The sequence below is a fragment of the Capsaspora owczarzaki genome, assembly GCF_000151315.2.
Source record: "Capsaspora owczarzaki ATCC 30864 unplaced genomic scaffold supercont2.4, whole genome shotgun sequence".
Classification (NCBI taxonomy): domain Eukaryota; class Filasterea; order Ministeriida; family Capsasporidae; genus Capsaspora; species Capsaspora owczarzaki.
This window is the reverse complement of record NW_011887295.1, coordinates 1433987-1448364: the sequence shown is the minus strand read 5'-3', so window position 1 is coordinate 1448364 and position 14378 is coordinate 1433987. Positions and strand designations below refer to the sequence as shown.

The following is a 14378-nucleotide window of genomic DNA, read 5'->3' as shown; positions in this document are numbered from 1 at the left end:
AACGAGCAGAGAGAAAAAAAAATGAAGCAGAGAGCTGGCTTGAAGCATTTTTCATTGCAAACTACAACAAACAAGAACGAGAAGGCACAGCTAGGACCTCAAAAACAGCATTTAGTAATCAAACTCAAACTCGTAATAGTCGGGATCGAACGCATGGACTCGAATGAAGCCATCCTCACCACCGCTGGCAAAGCTGGAGTTGTTTGCAAGAGCGAATTCAAAAGACGACACAAAAAACATTAGCCGAATGCTTCAACGCACAATTTGCAAACCCCGATTCGAATTGTTACCTCTTGCCACTTGGGTGGAATGCAACAGTGTTGATGGGACCGAAATGGCCCTTGACACGGCCGATTTCCTCTTCAAAAATGAGATGGAAGAAGCGGACCTCGAACTTGCCGACTCGAGTGGAGGTTGTTGTGACCTCGCGAGCTTCTTGACCACCACCAAGGACAACCTGGCAAACAACAAGAGGGAGGGGGGATAAAACAAAGTTAGAGAAGAATCTGAAGAGCCACAGGAGAGAAACGCCCAACCGCGACTCTGCAGAGTAGGAAACGTACGTGTGGTCGCAACGGGGAGATGGCGGCAGAGTTGACGTTGGTCGGGGTCTTGTAGGTTTTCAAAACCTCAAGGGTCTCTGTGTCGAAAAGCTTGGCAGTCGAGTCTTTGCTGGCGGAAACGAACGAAGTTTGGTCGCCGTTGAGCTGGATGCTATTAATGTACTTTTCATGCTCTTGAGAAGACTTGATGATCTTGCCGGTCTGTACAAAGCATCAGGACACAACAGTGAGGGAAGCGAGAAAAGAGAAAATTCCAAGCAACAAAATCAAATAGAACTCGGCAAACAACGAAAATAAACCACGCATGGTCCTCCCGTCCTACCTCAACATCCCAGACGTTGATGGTGCCGTCGTCATGTCCGGTGATAAGAGTCTTGTCAAGAGGGCCAAACACGGCAGCGGTGATCTTGTTGCCGGCAGGCAAATCAATGATCTTCTTGGGCTCGGTGGACTCTGTCCAACAGGGGGAAAAAAAAAGCGCTCACAGTGAGTCACCTCCTCGTAGCATAGCAAAAGCTTTCATCCACCCACGACAGCGGACGAGCCGCAAGAAGGACTCGGGGGGGGGGAGAAAAGACAAACCAAAGCGCAACACTTACGAGCAAGCTCATCCTTCAGGTCGTGGAAGAAAATTCGGCATGGGTGGCCCATGACGTTGTCTGTCGTGTAGAAAATGGTCTTGCCACTGTAAGAGAAGCCGCAGGTACGGACGGAGGTCGGGGTGGCAAACTTGACGAGCTGCTTTCCAGTTCGGCATTCCCACAGGCGCGCCGATTGGTCGGCAGAGCCCGTAAGCACATACTTGGATGCATCTGAGTGCGACAAGCGATACCAGCAAGGATGGTTGGCATGATGAGTCGCACGTCTTTTGGTATTGCGACATATTGCTGCAATGATTTCCAAAGGATGGAAGTGTTTTTTTTTTTTTTTTTTTTTTTTTTTTTTTTTTTTGGCAAAACCCGACCTCCTTTTCTGTCTCTGCGTTCGCAAGCACCACCCCCACCATGACTCGAGCAGACTTACAATCAACATCGATGCACCAGACTGTGCCGTTGTGGCCGTCATAGGTGCCGAGGCGCTCGCCGTTGTGCGAGAACCACACGTTGGCCAGCTTGTCTTTGGAGACCGAGAAGAGCAGGTCGCCCTCCTTGTTGTACTTGATCTGGGTGAGCGAACGCTCGTGGCCCTGCAGGATGATTGGGCGCTGAACAGGCACACACACACACGCACGCACAAAGGAAAAAAAAGAAAGAAAAAAGTCAGCAGCAATGCAAAACCCATACAAAAAAAAAAAAAAAAAAGGCGCACATGCTTTCAATGCTTTTTCCAATCTTTTTTTTTTTTTTTTTTTTTTCTGATTGGGGATGGACGGGGTTTCGCTGGACACTCGCTCGGTCAGTGTAGAAGAGTCGTCCACTTGTTCAACCTGAGATGGTGAATGCGTTTTGGGGGTGGAGTGGAGCGGGGATTGCGTGGTGCTCCAACGGCGAAGGCATAGGGATGGCCAGCAGCATTGGCGAATGGCTGGAGCGTTGCTGAGAGGCTGCACAGGACCCGATCGCATGGTATCTCAAGTGCAAGAAGCGACATTGAATGGCAAAGCGCGGGCAGGCTATTGGGAGCGAAGAAGAGGGAAGAAGAAAGCAGAATAAACACCAAACTTTGCTCACCATTGGATTTGGCTGGAAAATGTGGACTGCCTTTTATTTTCTTCCGCTGCATCGAGCTGTGACACAAGACCAATGAGATCTCGGCCCGCAGTTGCAACAGTTCGTATTAAAATCCTGATCGCATTTTTAATGCTCGATGCGCACCTTTGATCCACATTTGTGCCGACAATCGCACAAAACAACCAGACCCACAATCAACTCATCTCATGATAGGCGGGAACGCGCTGCAAATGACGAGCAAGAGGCATGTCCAACACAAACTGCGCGACATCCTCAGGGACGCGAAGATCGGGCTGCGGGACGGGTGGGACGAGTCCAAGAAGCGCATCAATGTTGCTGACACCAAGCGCTTTGGCAACTGCTGCCTCGCTCCCTTCGTGCCGCCACAGCTTGAGTCGGCACAGCGAGGAAAGTCTCAAAGGTTGCGCTTGCTCGGCCATTTGCAGAATCTGCTTGAGAGTTTCCCGGTTGGTTGCTTCCACTCGGGCAGACAAGCGAGTCCACTCCTTTTCAAGTGCTCGGTCATAGGGATGCTTGACGTTTGACCACCGATGATTTAATGGTGGCCAGAAATCGAGGCATTTCAAAGGAGAGAGTCCCCACGCGAGCAGACATCCCGCAACCAAGTGGCGAGTCGCCGCCACCACAAATGGATGAGCATCGCCGGGATTCCACCGAGATTTGTCACCGAAAGCAGGCAAAGTACGAAAGCTCGCAAGCTCAAACTGGTAGAGCCAATTCGAAAAGTACGTTGTCGGTCTGGCAATGAAGTTCTGCCGGCCAAGTTCAGGTAGCCACTCAAGCACAGGTGCCATATCCCACCCGGGCACGTTCTGTAGCCAATCGGCATCGTACCAAAAAGGATCACTGCAACCGACCCATTCAGCTTCCTCGGTCACGCCAAACTTGTCGTAAATCGACGGACCCGTGGGCCGTGGCGGATGCACGCAGTCGTACGACGCAGGCTTGCGCTCGGGGTACAACCACTCCAAGACGAGCGTGACACAATTCCAGGCATTCAGTCTGCGGCGATTGACGTGTTGCTTCAGCCAGCACGCCAGCAGTTCCTCGCGAAGACCGTGCATGTCCTCGTAGTGGTGAGTTAAACAGTACCGAAGCATGTCAATGCTGGTCGTGGCACAGTGCTTAATGATGTCTTTCGGTGGTCGTACACGCTCGACGAAAATCCAGTATCGGAACAGCATAACCCACACAGCTGAGGGGGGATAAAATTCGTTGCAGTCTATGTCATTCCAGTTCAAGGCTGTGGACAGCGAGTAGGACCGACCAACTCGAATCGTCTCCAGCGCGTCAAACAGCTCCATAATGGAGCCAGTCATGAGCGGGCTCTCAATGTCATTCAAATACCGAGTATAGCGGCGCGAGTGCATCACCCAGCCAGTCTGTTCACTGCCAGTCCCGCTAGAGAATGAAGCGAAATAGGTATCTAAGTCACCCCAGCGGAGTTTCGCGCTCAGAGGCACATCAGTCGCAACCAAGTCCATCTGCAGTGTCGGGTCGCGCAGCAGGTCTCCATGAAACGTGAGACGGTCGATGTTGGACTGGTTGATTGAGCACGAGGTTGCTGTGGCTTCATCGACCATGAAAATGCTCGAAGCATTGCGCTCGGCACGCCGCAGGCAGCGACGTACAAATCGGGACTTGGTGTCGATGGCGACTCCTCGATGCGAGAAGCGCGCACGCTCGGCCGACTTGGATGCCACGAACGAAGGAAGCAGGCGACGTCCAACTGCCCAGTTAAACTCGGGGCTCGCATCCAGTGGATTAAAGTCGGGCTCGCGGTTCACTGGGTGGTTTTGGATAAAGCCATCCAGGGGAAAGTCTGGGATGGATTGTCGAGCAGAGTGAGGCGCAACAGAGAAGGTGAGTCGTTTGCTATTTTTTGGTTGTCGCATTGCGTTGCTGTGTTCAATCGGTTACCTTGAGATCCATCAAAAATGTCCCACCAAAAAGACAGAGGGGCTCGATTGGAATCGGCCGTCTCGACGCCGGAGCTGGAGCCCGAGCTGGACGATGCACGCGCGGTCGTCGCTTCTGAGATGGAGCACGATGCGCCAGGCCGCACGCCTGCTTTGGCGGCTTCTGCGACTGCGAGCGCCCATGGCGTGGGAGCCTGCTCTGACTGTGATGGAGTAGACTCGTGTGCAGCAGCAGCAGCAGAGCCCTGCTTCAGCTTGGTCGGGACCGGTCGCTGGCACTTTAGCATGGAAATCACCCACTCCTCCGGGTCGAAGCCAGCCTCGCGGATGCTGTTCCACAACGGGTCTGTCGCGGGATCGCGCTCATGAAGAATGCCGACATAGCCGAATCGCGCGTCCTCGCGGTACATTGGGTGCCGTCGATAGTTGAGCTCGTCCAGCGTGTCGTCGTCGCTCTCCCGATCGTCAAAGCCCACAGCTGAGTCGTCGTCGCTGTCGTCATCGGTAACGATGTTCCTAGCACTGCTGTCCGAGTCGAAGCCATAAAGGTCGTTGGAACCGTCAGAGTCGTTGGACATTGGAAGCGGAAGCAAAATTCGAAAAACCAAAAAAAAAAAAAGCTGAGATTCGAACAAGGACTGCATTTGTTCCTTTGTATGCTATTATCAAAGGACTCCTCTTTTGTTTCAGCATTCTTGCTCTTTCTTTTCCTCGACATGAGACTTTACTGCACGTTACTGCTGTTGCTGGTGTTGAGCGCATCGCTTGCATTGGCGCAGTAGTGCCACGGCTCTCGCACCCGTGTCCTGGTACCTGATCTTCAAGCCGTCGCCAGTAGCCAGCTTGATGTACATTGTCAGCGCGACTGGCTCTGGATGGACAGAGTCAGTGTCTCGCACAAGGCAAAAGTCTCAGCAACCAAGAATACGGTTGCATGATCGTTCGGTCTTTCGCAAAAAGAGCGATTCACTCCGCTTTGGATTCACCTTTGAAACTAGCGCATTCAACGCAGAGTGACATTACGCTGCGGTGTCGCCTGGTGAGGCGCCGACCAACCCAGCTACTTGTTGCTCCAGCTGTGCGCACACGTATTCTCAGAAGCTCGGCGTGAATTGCGTTAGGGTGCTATGGGAATTCCGATCTCGTCGTAACCGCTCCTAGTTGTATTCGTCAAACGTTCACTTGCAGAAGTGCCGCGTGGTTTCAAGCACCGACAATCAGACAAGAAGAGGTCAAAGCCAAACAAAACAAAAACAAGATATGGGTCGGGGGGTGCAACCATTCGAAACGCTTCTTGCAGCCTCATCAGCTCCTTCGCTTGTTCATCCCAATAATGATAGTATGAACGGCTCTTTCCATTCTACCGTGATAGTCGCGTTTGCGGGCAGCGCTCGCGAGCGGTAAAAAAAGGAGTGGAAGGCAATCCATCGATCGATCGCGGGTCAACGAGGTAGTGGCAACTGCATGATGAATCTGTGCGACACGGTTCACTGAGCAACATCCACTCACATTGCCAGCTTCGATTGGAGTACCAATCCTCGAGCTGCACATTGCGGGATTGGCTGACTGGCTGGGGCAGAGCGACTGTCGCGAGGATGCGAAACGCAGCAACCCGCAAGAAAACCGACCCAAACCTTTTTTTCTTACCTCTCTTCGCGTCGTCCGATTGCTCAGTGCACTGCGGCTCGTGTTGGCATCACAAATAGAAGCAGAGGAGCTGGATGAGCATGAATCCAAGCTCTACGCGATTGAAGTTTCACACTCAACTCAAAAACCAAAACAAAACAAAACAAAACAAAACAACAACAAAAAAAAAAAAAAAAAAAAAACCGAACAAAAACAACAATGAAAAATCGAAATCACAAAAGTCGGCTGACAGATTTGTCAGTTCGATTCGCCGTGTTATTGTGCCAAACCCAGGCCAGTCCCGTGCCTTTAGGATGACTGCGCAGCCAACCCTGCTGGTCACACTGGCTCTCCAAGCCTGTCCGAGAGTGGCTCATGTTCGAAGGTGCGGGGCGGGGACAGGGGGAGGGGAGGGGGCGAGCACGACAACGAACCGGAAACCGCTGGTTTTTTTGTCTTGTTTTTCAAATCATTTTTTTTGTTAATTTGCCTGACACCCATGACACACTCCAATGCCGATTGCAGGCCTCGCCACGCGACCGACCGCGTGAAGGTGGTTCTCTCGTTGTTCGACGCGAGCAAGTTGACGACATGCCACAGCACACCTAGATGGACGAGGAGGAGTTGAGGAGTGGGGGTCGCGCGAGAGCCACGCGAGTTTGAAATCAAAGCAAAAGAGCCGCTTCTCGATGTTTGTGTGGTCGTCCTGTCGCTTGATCGATCCTCCAGGGCTGCATGCATCTCACACTGTCGCGTGTTCTGCGTGTCACACACGAATGCGCGGTGATGGTGGCTTTTTGTCTGAATTATCCACAAAACAATTGAAGTAAAAATTCAAATTTAAACCAAAAAACCCAAAGTGTAAACAAAAACAAACAAAAATAACAGAAACAAGTCTCCACCAATGGCGTCAAGGCAGAATCGGGACCACCCAAGCCATGGCTGTTTGAAACGGGGCGAAGAGGGGTGGCTGCGGTTACTGCTGCGCTTGACTGTTCTCTGGAGCGAGGTCTGTTAATTGGCAGCGGCAAACCGATGGCGGTGAAGGGGATGGAGCAGCAGGCAGAGGAGGATTGGAGGCGGTTTTTCAACAAGCATCCGCCGCTCGGTTGATTTTTTTTTTCGTTGTTCTGGTTGTGTCTGCGCCAGCATAATCCGCCAAATCTCCACCATGGCTCTGTCGCCTATCAAGCAAATTTCGTGTTGTGTGTGTGTGCACGCCTTTGTTTGCTCGTCTTTTGTTTATGATGGTTACGAACGAACCAATCCCAACTCACACGAATCCAAATATGGCGCCTCACGTTTGGTGGGACAACCAGACACACACACACACACGCACACAATCACACACACACCATACCCAAATTATCTCGAGCAAAAAATCTCGATCAAGAAAAAATAGTAGAAAAAATGCCAAAAATACCCAAACAACTCCGCGCAATCAGGCGAACAATCCGTCCGCCTTGTTTTTTTTTTTTTTTTAGCTGCAGGCTCCAACAAAACACCAACAGCTGCTGATCTGGAGTGTAATCTTGCTTGCATGTGTTTGTTGTTGTATGCAAGTCAAACTCTTACAGTTACACGGCGCAGTCAGGCGTGTTGGGACGAGCGGTGCTTTTTTTTTTTTTTTTTTTTTTTTTTGGAAAAATTTGTTGTTCGCACACGCATTCGCAACTCCTGATCTCGGCTAACTGTATTACACGAATCCGAAGTTGACTTTTCTCCCTCCTTGCCTCTTCTGCTAGCATGTCCACCCCTCTTTTTCATCCACCTGTTGTGCGCAGGCTGTGTCGCTTCCACAGCCACAGTTCTCTGAGCATCCGTTCCGTCGCTTCCTTTATTTTCAAAGTCCAAACGCTGCAATGGTTTTTGTTCCCATTCCTCATTTTCGTTTTTTTGTTTTTTTCTGTTTGAGTACAACTATAAGTCAGTTTTTTTTTTCTTCCTTGTTCTTTTTGTTGTTTGGTCACGAAACCCAACTAAATTGACACTATCTTTTTTTCTTTCTTTCTTTCTATTTGTTGTTTGGCCGCTACTCTTAGTCTTTGGAAAGGCACCGCGCACCACCGACGCACTCAACGCGGCCCTCTGTCCTCCCAAGCCTCCTCGGTTGCCTCGGTCACTTGATTCATCCATTTTGCCCAGAACAAACCGCGACTTTTTTTTTTCTTTCCTTTTTCCACTGCCTCGCTTCTGCTGTGTTTTGATTGGCGCCGATCCCACAACTTGCCTCGGTTTCGGGTTTTTGCGCTTCCACCTCGTCCCCCCGTTTCGCTTCCTCCCCAACCAGCTGGATTTTTCAACCAGCATCGTCTGCTCGATTTGCGCCCCACTTTTGCCTGACGGCAGCGGCTCTGCGAACGGCGTCTCGGTCTTTTTATTTCTGCAACCCAAAACGTTTCGAACAATCTGAAAACCGAGCACTTTCTCATTGGTCGCCTTTTTATTATTTTTTATTATTTTTTCCTGTGTTTTTTTGTTTTTGTATTTTTTTTTTTTTTTTTTGGATTTTACCTTTATTTTGGTTGTTGATCGCGCCCCCCGCTCCCACAAAGTGTGCAGCGCGACCACAGCCCCCCTGAGCAACGGATACCGCGCGTAGGGAAAAAACACTGCATGTACCAGACCGAGCTCAGAGCCATGGGACGCCTACCACTGACTGGAGTGATTGCAAGCACACGACCGCGGTTTGAGTCATCGACGGTAGCATTGTCGCACACGCAGCAACCACGACCATCGCCGTCGCGGTCGTCCGCGTCGTCCACGGCATCGTCCATGTCGTGCACGTCGTCGTCAGCCTCGTCCATCGCATCGGTCTCGTCGGCGTCGTCCATTGCCTCGGTCGAGTCGTCGTGTGCCACTGCCGGGTTGGCCTCGCGCGCCAGTGCCGAGCGATTGGTCCAGCCCCTTTGCACCAGCAACAACACCTTGTCGCAGGTCGCACCTCCTATCGACGCCCTGCTGTCGCTTGCGCACGTATGTGGCAGCGTGAGTTCCTTGAGTGACCAGCACCACAACAACAACAACAACAACAACAACAACAACAACGGCAGTGCGCAGTACATGCGTCAGCTGCAGGGCGCGGAAACGCTGCGCAATGCGAACTTCCCTTCAAGCACCAGTACCACCACCACCGCCACGGCAACAGCAGCAGCCACAACCTCGTCGTCCACCACCCTCAACAGCAGCTACGACGGCCCGAGCAGACTCAACTCGTTCAGCAACGAGGCTTACGATGCCGGTCGCGACGCAGGCTTCCTCGGGAGTAACAATGCGTCATATCAGCACGTTTCGCGGGCAAACCCTTCTCGACCGCAGCACGATGGCGCTCAGCTTGGAGTCATGGGCCCGAGCACTGCTATGCATACAATGACGAGCGTTGCAAACGCATCGGTGGCAGTGCCTGTCCATGCGAGCATGAACCAACCAGTTCTGGATCAATCATGGAGTCAGGCAAATGGCTTGGGCCAACTCCAGCAACCGCAGCAGCGACCATCACCCCCTGCACCAACCAGAATTATGTTCGAGGCAGCACCATTGTCGAGCGTACAGCAGGGAGGAGCACCGAACCTGGGTTTGGTCGTAAATTGGGACGGCTCTTCCGCTCCGCGGAATCTTGATGGCATGATGCTCGGCCAACCCCAGTATCATCAAGCAATGTACAATGCGTCCAACCCGTTCGCCCCAGCACCGCTGATTCCTTACGATCCCAGTGTTCAGCAGCAGCAGCAGCAGCAGTTTGTGCAAATACAGCAGCTGCAGCAGATGCAACAGCAACAGATGCAACAGCAACAACAAATGCAACAGCAACAGCAACCACTGCACCACCAGCAGCTGCTCCAGCAGCAACAATTTCAGACAGTACAATACCACCAGCAACAGCCGATGCAGCAATCACTCCCTGAACAATCGCAATACATCATGCAGGGGATGCAACACCAGCACCAATTTCAGCAACTCCAACAGCTCCAACACCCTCAGCAAATGCAGTCGCAGCCGGAGCTGCTTATTGTCCCGCAACCGTATGGTCAGCTCAATGTTCACTTTGAGCAACAACAGATGCAGCACGCGACCGACCAGCCTGTCTCTTTCCAGTACCAACAACTGCAACAACAACAACAACTGCAACAACAACAGGCACAACAGCCACAACAACAACAACAACAACAGCCACAACAGCCACAACAGCCACAACCTCAACCTCAGGTGCGGTACATCCCATACCCACAACCCACCCAATCCCCCCTGCTCAGCAGCAGCAGCAGCAGCAGCAGCAGCAGCAGCAGCAGCAGCCGTTGCACACTCCTTCGGCCATCCCGATGCCAACCGGCTTGTCGGACGTGGTTGGCTCACCACCGTCGCCTCCCAGCAGCGCAGGTCTCAAGCGATCAGGGTCGCCGCTGCCTTCTCCCCGCGCCACCCGCCGCGTTCGTTTGGACACACCTTCCGACCAAGACCATCTTCCAGTTTCTTCCTCCGAGAGCGAGCCTGGAGACGACCACGATAAAGAAGATGACGACGACGACGAGCTTGTGCCAACAGGCACAGAGACACCGCGGGAAGACGACGCGACAGAGTTTGTGATTGACGTGCGCTATGTCATGCCACCGCCCAGCGGCTGCCGCTTCCCAGTCTCTCAAACCGTCCCCAGTCCACTCGTACCACCCACGTCCCACCGCTCGACCAACGGTGCCGACCACGACCACGACGACGACAAGCAGGACGAAAAGGACGCTATGGACGCAAAGGACGTCGAGAAGGAAAGCGTCCCGCGTCCCCCTCAGCCTCACTATGACACCTTCTCGCCACAGTCAGATGGCGGCTCCGAGCACGAGTACCAGCATGCCGCGCGTCGCAACAGCAATGACGGCGACGATCAACGGGCGTCTGGCAGCTTGTCGCCAGGATCGAGCGACTCGTCGCGAGCCCCGCTCTCTGCCAAGCAGCTCCAGAGCGGCCGCCCTGGTCTGATTGCAGCGGCAATGGAGACACACAATGGCGAGTGGATTGACGTTGGGATGTTCACCGAAGCCTGGTTCCGTGCCAACGACAGGCGCTGCGCTTACTGCCCGCGACAGTTCACCCAAGCAGGCAGCCTTCGTCGGCACGTTACGCTCGTGCACAACCGTCTCGGTGCGTCCTTCCGCTCCGACAAGTAGTGGTGGCATCATATCATGGTTTCAGCATTGAACTTGCTTAACACCCCCTTCTTCATGGTTTTTTTTGAAGGACTGATTCTGTAAAATACAATCTTTGATCAGAAAGAAGTGACATTTTAGCGAACCCGAACTACTCTAGCCCGACTAGCACAATAGCCATTTCCTCGTCGAGAGTGCAGCTGCTTGTGTCTGATAAATTTTGAAGAAATGTGGAGCTTTTCGTGTTATGATCTGACAACTGAAATCCATTGCAGCGCAGAGCGTGAAGAAAGAGGAGCCAAATGCTTGAGCAGTCTGACAGTGCAAACCGGGCTCCAGCTCCCTCTTTTAGGATTTGGTTGGGTGAGATTCGAGCTTGAAGTCACTTCAAAACACAATATGGATGGAGTTGCACCTCCTGATATGGACAGAAACTGAGAAACATCATGTTTATGTTGTTGTCAAGAGATCTCGAGTTCAGTCTTGTTTTTTTTTTTTGAACCAAAATTTTGCTGATCATCTTCCTCGGTTGGTTTGCGCTCGTTGCTGTGCTTGCACCCCGTTGATGGCCTCGTCGAACCAGTGTGCCTGAGGTCGCTTGGAGGCTGTGCTCGGCGGTGGAGGGGCGAGTTGGAGCGCGTGTTGATTGGTAACTGGTGCGAGACAATCAGGATTGGTGCTGCGATCAGCTGGGCTCGTTTGGCGGTCCCACTTGAAACTGCACTCGCTCCTGTTTGAAGCTCCTGTTTGAAGCGATGATGTGAAAGAGTGAGAATGGGGCGAAGCATGGAGTCGCGGTGGCAACGAGTCGACAACTTGGCAGGTCGCGCGTTCACTCTGCTTCGCTTCTAGCCTGAATTTCCAGTCAACCATGCTGGAGTTTAGTAGAATGACTCCGAGACAACGAGAGTTGTATGACCAAGTCAAGAATGCGAGTGGATCGCTCTTGTAAGATAACTGAATTTACTGGAAGGTGTGACAGCGTTTGTACTTATGAAATGGTGACAGTTTGAATGAGATTCAGATTGGCGACTCTGAAGCACTGGCGATTGCTGAAGCACTCAAAGCGAACGAGACGATGACTGAGCTCTAGTAAGGCATTGCATTTTGACTAATACATGAGAGTGAGTCTTTTAAAGAGTGCTCACCAATGGAGGGGGTGGACAGTCTGGTACAGAATAACATTGGCAATGCTGGAGCGAGGGCGATGGCTGAAGCACTCAAAGTGAACACGACAATTACTACGCTCTTGTAAAACATCTCACTTTGAATGATGAGTGGGTAATCCATCAAATGGCATTCGGAGAGCTCACTGATCGAGGCGGATGTGCAGTATGGGTGGGAATCGGATTGGCCAAGCAGGAGCGCAGGCGATTGCGGAAGCACTCCAAGTGAACACGACCCTGACTGCACTCGGGTAAGCAAAGTCACTTTGATTGATGCATGCGAGGGCTAGTTTTTTACAGATGGCATTCAGCGTGCTTACTGATGGGGATTGTCAGGTTGGGCGCGAATGAGATTGGCGATGCTGGCGCGCAAGCGATTGCTGAGGCACTAACGGAAAACAAAACTCTGAGAGACCTCAAGTATGCATTTTCTGTGTTGAGTGCCAATACTAGTATGTGTTTACGACAAATTTTGTTAGTTTGCGTGATAATCAGATCGGGTATTATGAGGAAGCCGTTTTACGTCGGAGTGCTCATCCATCATGCACAATGTAAGTGATTCATTTTAGTTCTATTTTTCTTGCACCACAGGGTGACTGCAATTCTGTCTTTTATTGTACTATTTCACCACAATTCAGATTCATGCCCGAACAACGACGATGCGACTCCGTTCGATGCCAAGAAGTTCGTGTGGTGTTACTGGGCGATCCTGCTGTCGGGAAGACATCTCTTGTTCATGGCATTGCTCAGCATGAACGCAATTCAGTGGTCAAATTTTTCGCGGGCAGCAAGACGATCAAGACCACCTCAACCGACGGAATCGACATTTCCTCTGTAATTCTTCGCGACCAAAAGGAGCCCATGATTCTCAACATTTGGGACTTTGCTGGTCAAGAGCTGTACCTCGCTTCGCACCAGTTCTTCCTTGGCGAACGTACCATATACTTGGTTCTATTCGACGTTTGCGAAACCATTTCTCGCAATTCGCGTCTGGCTTTCTGGCTACGCAGCTTGCTTTCTCGAGTTCCCAACGCCGATGTCATTCTTGTCGGCACTCACATTGATGACCAATCCTACACTCCGCAGCGACAACAGGAGCAGCAAGGGAATCTAGAAGAACTGCTTTGTTTCTTCAAGAACACGCACACCACTTTCAACATTCGCTCGACTGTTTACATTAACGCGAGGACTGCTGCAGGTGCCCCGACCATGCCGGAGCTCAAAACAGCAGTGACCCAGTCCGGGCGAGCCATGCCATTCTATAATTCGTATGTCGACGGGCGCTATCTGCAGTTTCGAGATCAGCTGCGCGATCTAGCAAAACAGATGGAAGCTGACAAGAAGCCGCCGCTCTTGCGCTGGAGTGACGTTGTCGATCTCGGCGAGAAGCATTGCCGGCTTTCTCGGATCGGAGTTGACGAGTTCATGCAACGCCTGCGTTATCAAGGGTGGGTGGTTTTTCATCGGACGGAGCAGGTTGATCCTGCCTCTGTTTCCAAAACTCTAGTGCAGATGCCCGCCAATGATCAAGATCTCGTCATTATAAATCCACAGTGGTTTACCACGACCGTGTTGACTGGCGTGATCACTCAGAGGCACAAATGGGTCAAGAAGGGCATTCTGGCTCGCGCTGATCTGCTTGCACACGTTTGGAGGAACTTGGATCCGGCTGTGTGTGATCAGCTCCTCGTTCTACTTCAACGATACGAACTCCTGTATCCGCTCGCTGACGCTGGAACAACCGAAGCCCGCTACCTTGTGCCTTCTTTTCTGCCTGGTGGACAGCCCGAGAGCAGTGCATGGTCCGCCAATCCTCACAAGGACGAGCCACATGAGGCTACACTCGTGATGCGGACAGCCTTCATGCCCACTGGTTTCTTCTCGCGAGTTATTGCCCGGCTGCACCACCTCGAGTTCAACATGACCCCCTGGCGAGATTGTGTGCTCGTCAGCAGAAACCAGCATCGAGCTCTCATTCAGGTCCATCATCGCACCCAAGAGGATGTGGTTGATCTGGTTATTGTTGTGCGCGGCGCTTCTCCAGGGAATCTCCTCGATGTGCTTGCTGGCGTTGTTGAAGATTTGACCGTGTACTGGTACACTGGTATTACTTGGCAAACCTACCTGCGCTGCACGGAATGTGCTCGCGATGTCCAAGACGCCTGCCTGTTTGAACTTGAGCCTGCAGTGCTTGCAGCCATCCTTCCAAACAAGGAACTGAGTTGTGATCATTCGCAACGGACGCTGGTTCGCGATGAATGGCTCTCCTTCATCA

General features: G+C 52.0%; 4 protein-coding genes across 4 annotated transcripts; 2 read left to right on the top strand and 2 right to left on the bottom strand.

Annotated features, from left to right (window-relative positions):
• Positions 1-35: 35 nt before the first annotated feature.
• Positions 36-2257, bottom strand: CAOG_03235 (Trip1-PA). Its single transcript, XM_004364017.2, has 7 exons — positions 2234-2257; positions 1587-1767; positions 1163-1375; positions 886-1016; positions 564-764; positions 291-457; positions 36-193 (listed from the first exon to the last, which is right to left on the bottom strand). The coding sequence occupies exons 1-7, from the start codon at positions 2234-2236 to the stop codon at positions 112-114; spliced, it is 978 nt and encodes a 325-aa protein (XP_004364074.2). The 5' UTR covers positions 2237-2257; the 3' UTR covers positions 36-111.
• Positions 2258-3491: 1234 nt separating this feature from the next.
• On the bottom strand, positions 3492-4751 carry CAOG_08677 (hypothetical protein; the record flags this gene model as incomplete). Its single annotated transcript, XM_011271986.1, has 4 exons — positions 3492-3497; positions 3526-3636; positions 3718-4076; positions 4175-4751. 4 exons carry the CDS (start codon positions 4749-4751, stop codon positions 3492-3494), a joined length of 1053 nt encoding a protein of 350 aa, XP_011270288.1.
• Positions 4752-8285: 3534 nt separating this feature from the next.
• CAOG_03234 (hypothetical protein) lies at positions 8286-10958 on the top strand (the record flags this gene model as incomplete). Its single annotated transcript, XM_004364016.2, has 2 exons — positions 8286-10005; positions 10062-10958. The coding sequence occupies exons 1-2, from the start codon at positions 8416-8418 to the stop codon at positions 10956-10958; spliced, it is 2487 nt and encodes an 828-aa protein (XP_004364073.2). The 5' UTR covers positions 8286-8415.
• Positions 10959-11826: 868 nt separating this feature from the next.
• CAOG_08676 (hypothetical protein) lies at positions 11827-14083 on the top strand (the record flags this gene model as incomplete). The annotated part of the gene is made up of 7 exons (XM_011271985.1): positions 11827-11885; positions 11946-12029; positions 12105-12188; positions 12271-12354; positions 12440-12523; positions 12583-12654; positions 12742-14083. Coding segments are annotated over 7 exons (1809 nt in total), but the record flags the coding sequence as incomplete, so codon positions are not given.
• Positions 14084-14378: the final 295 nt, after the last annotated feature.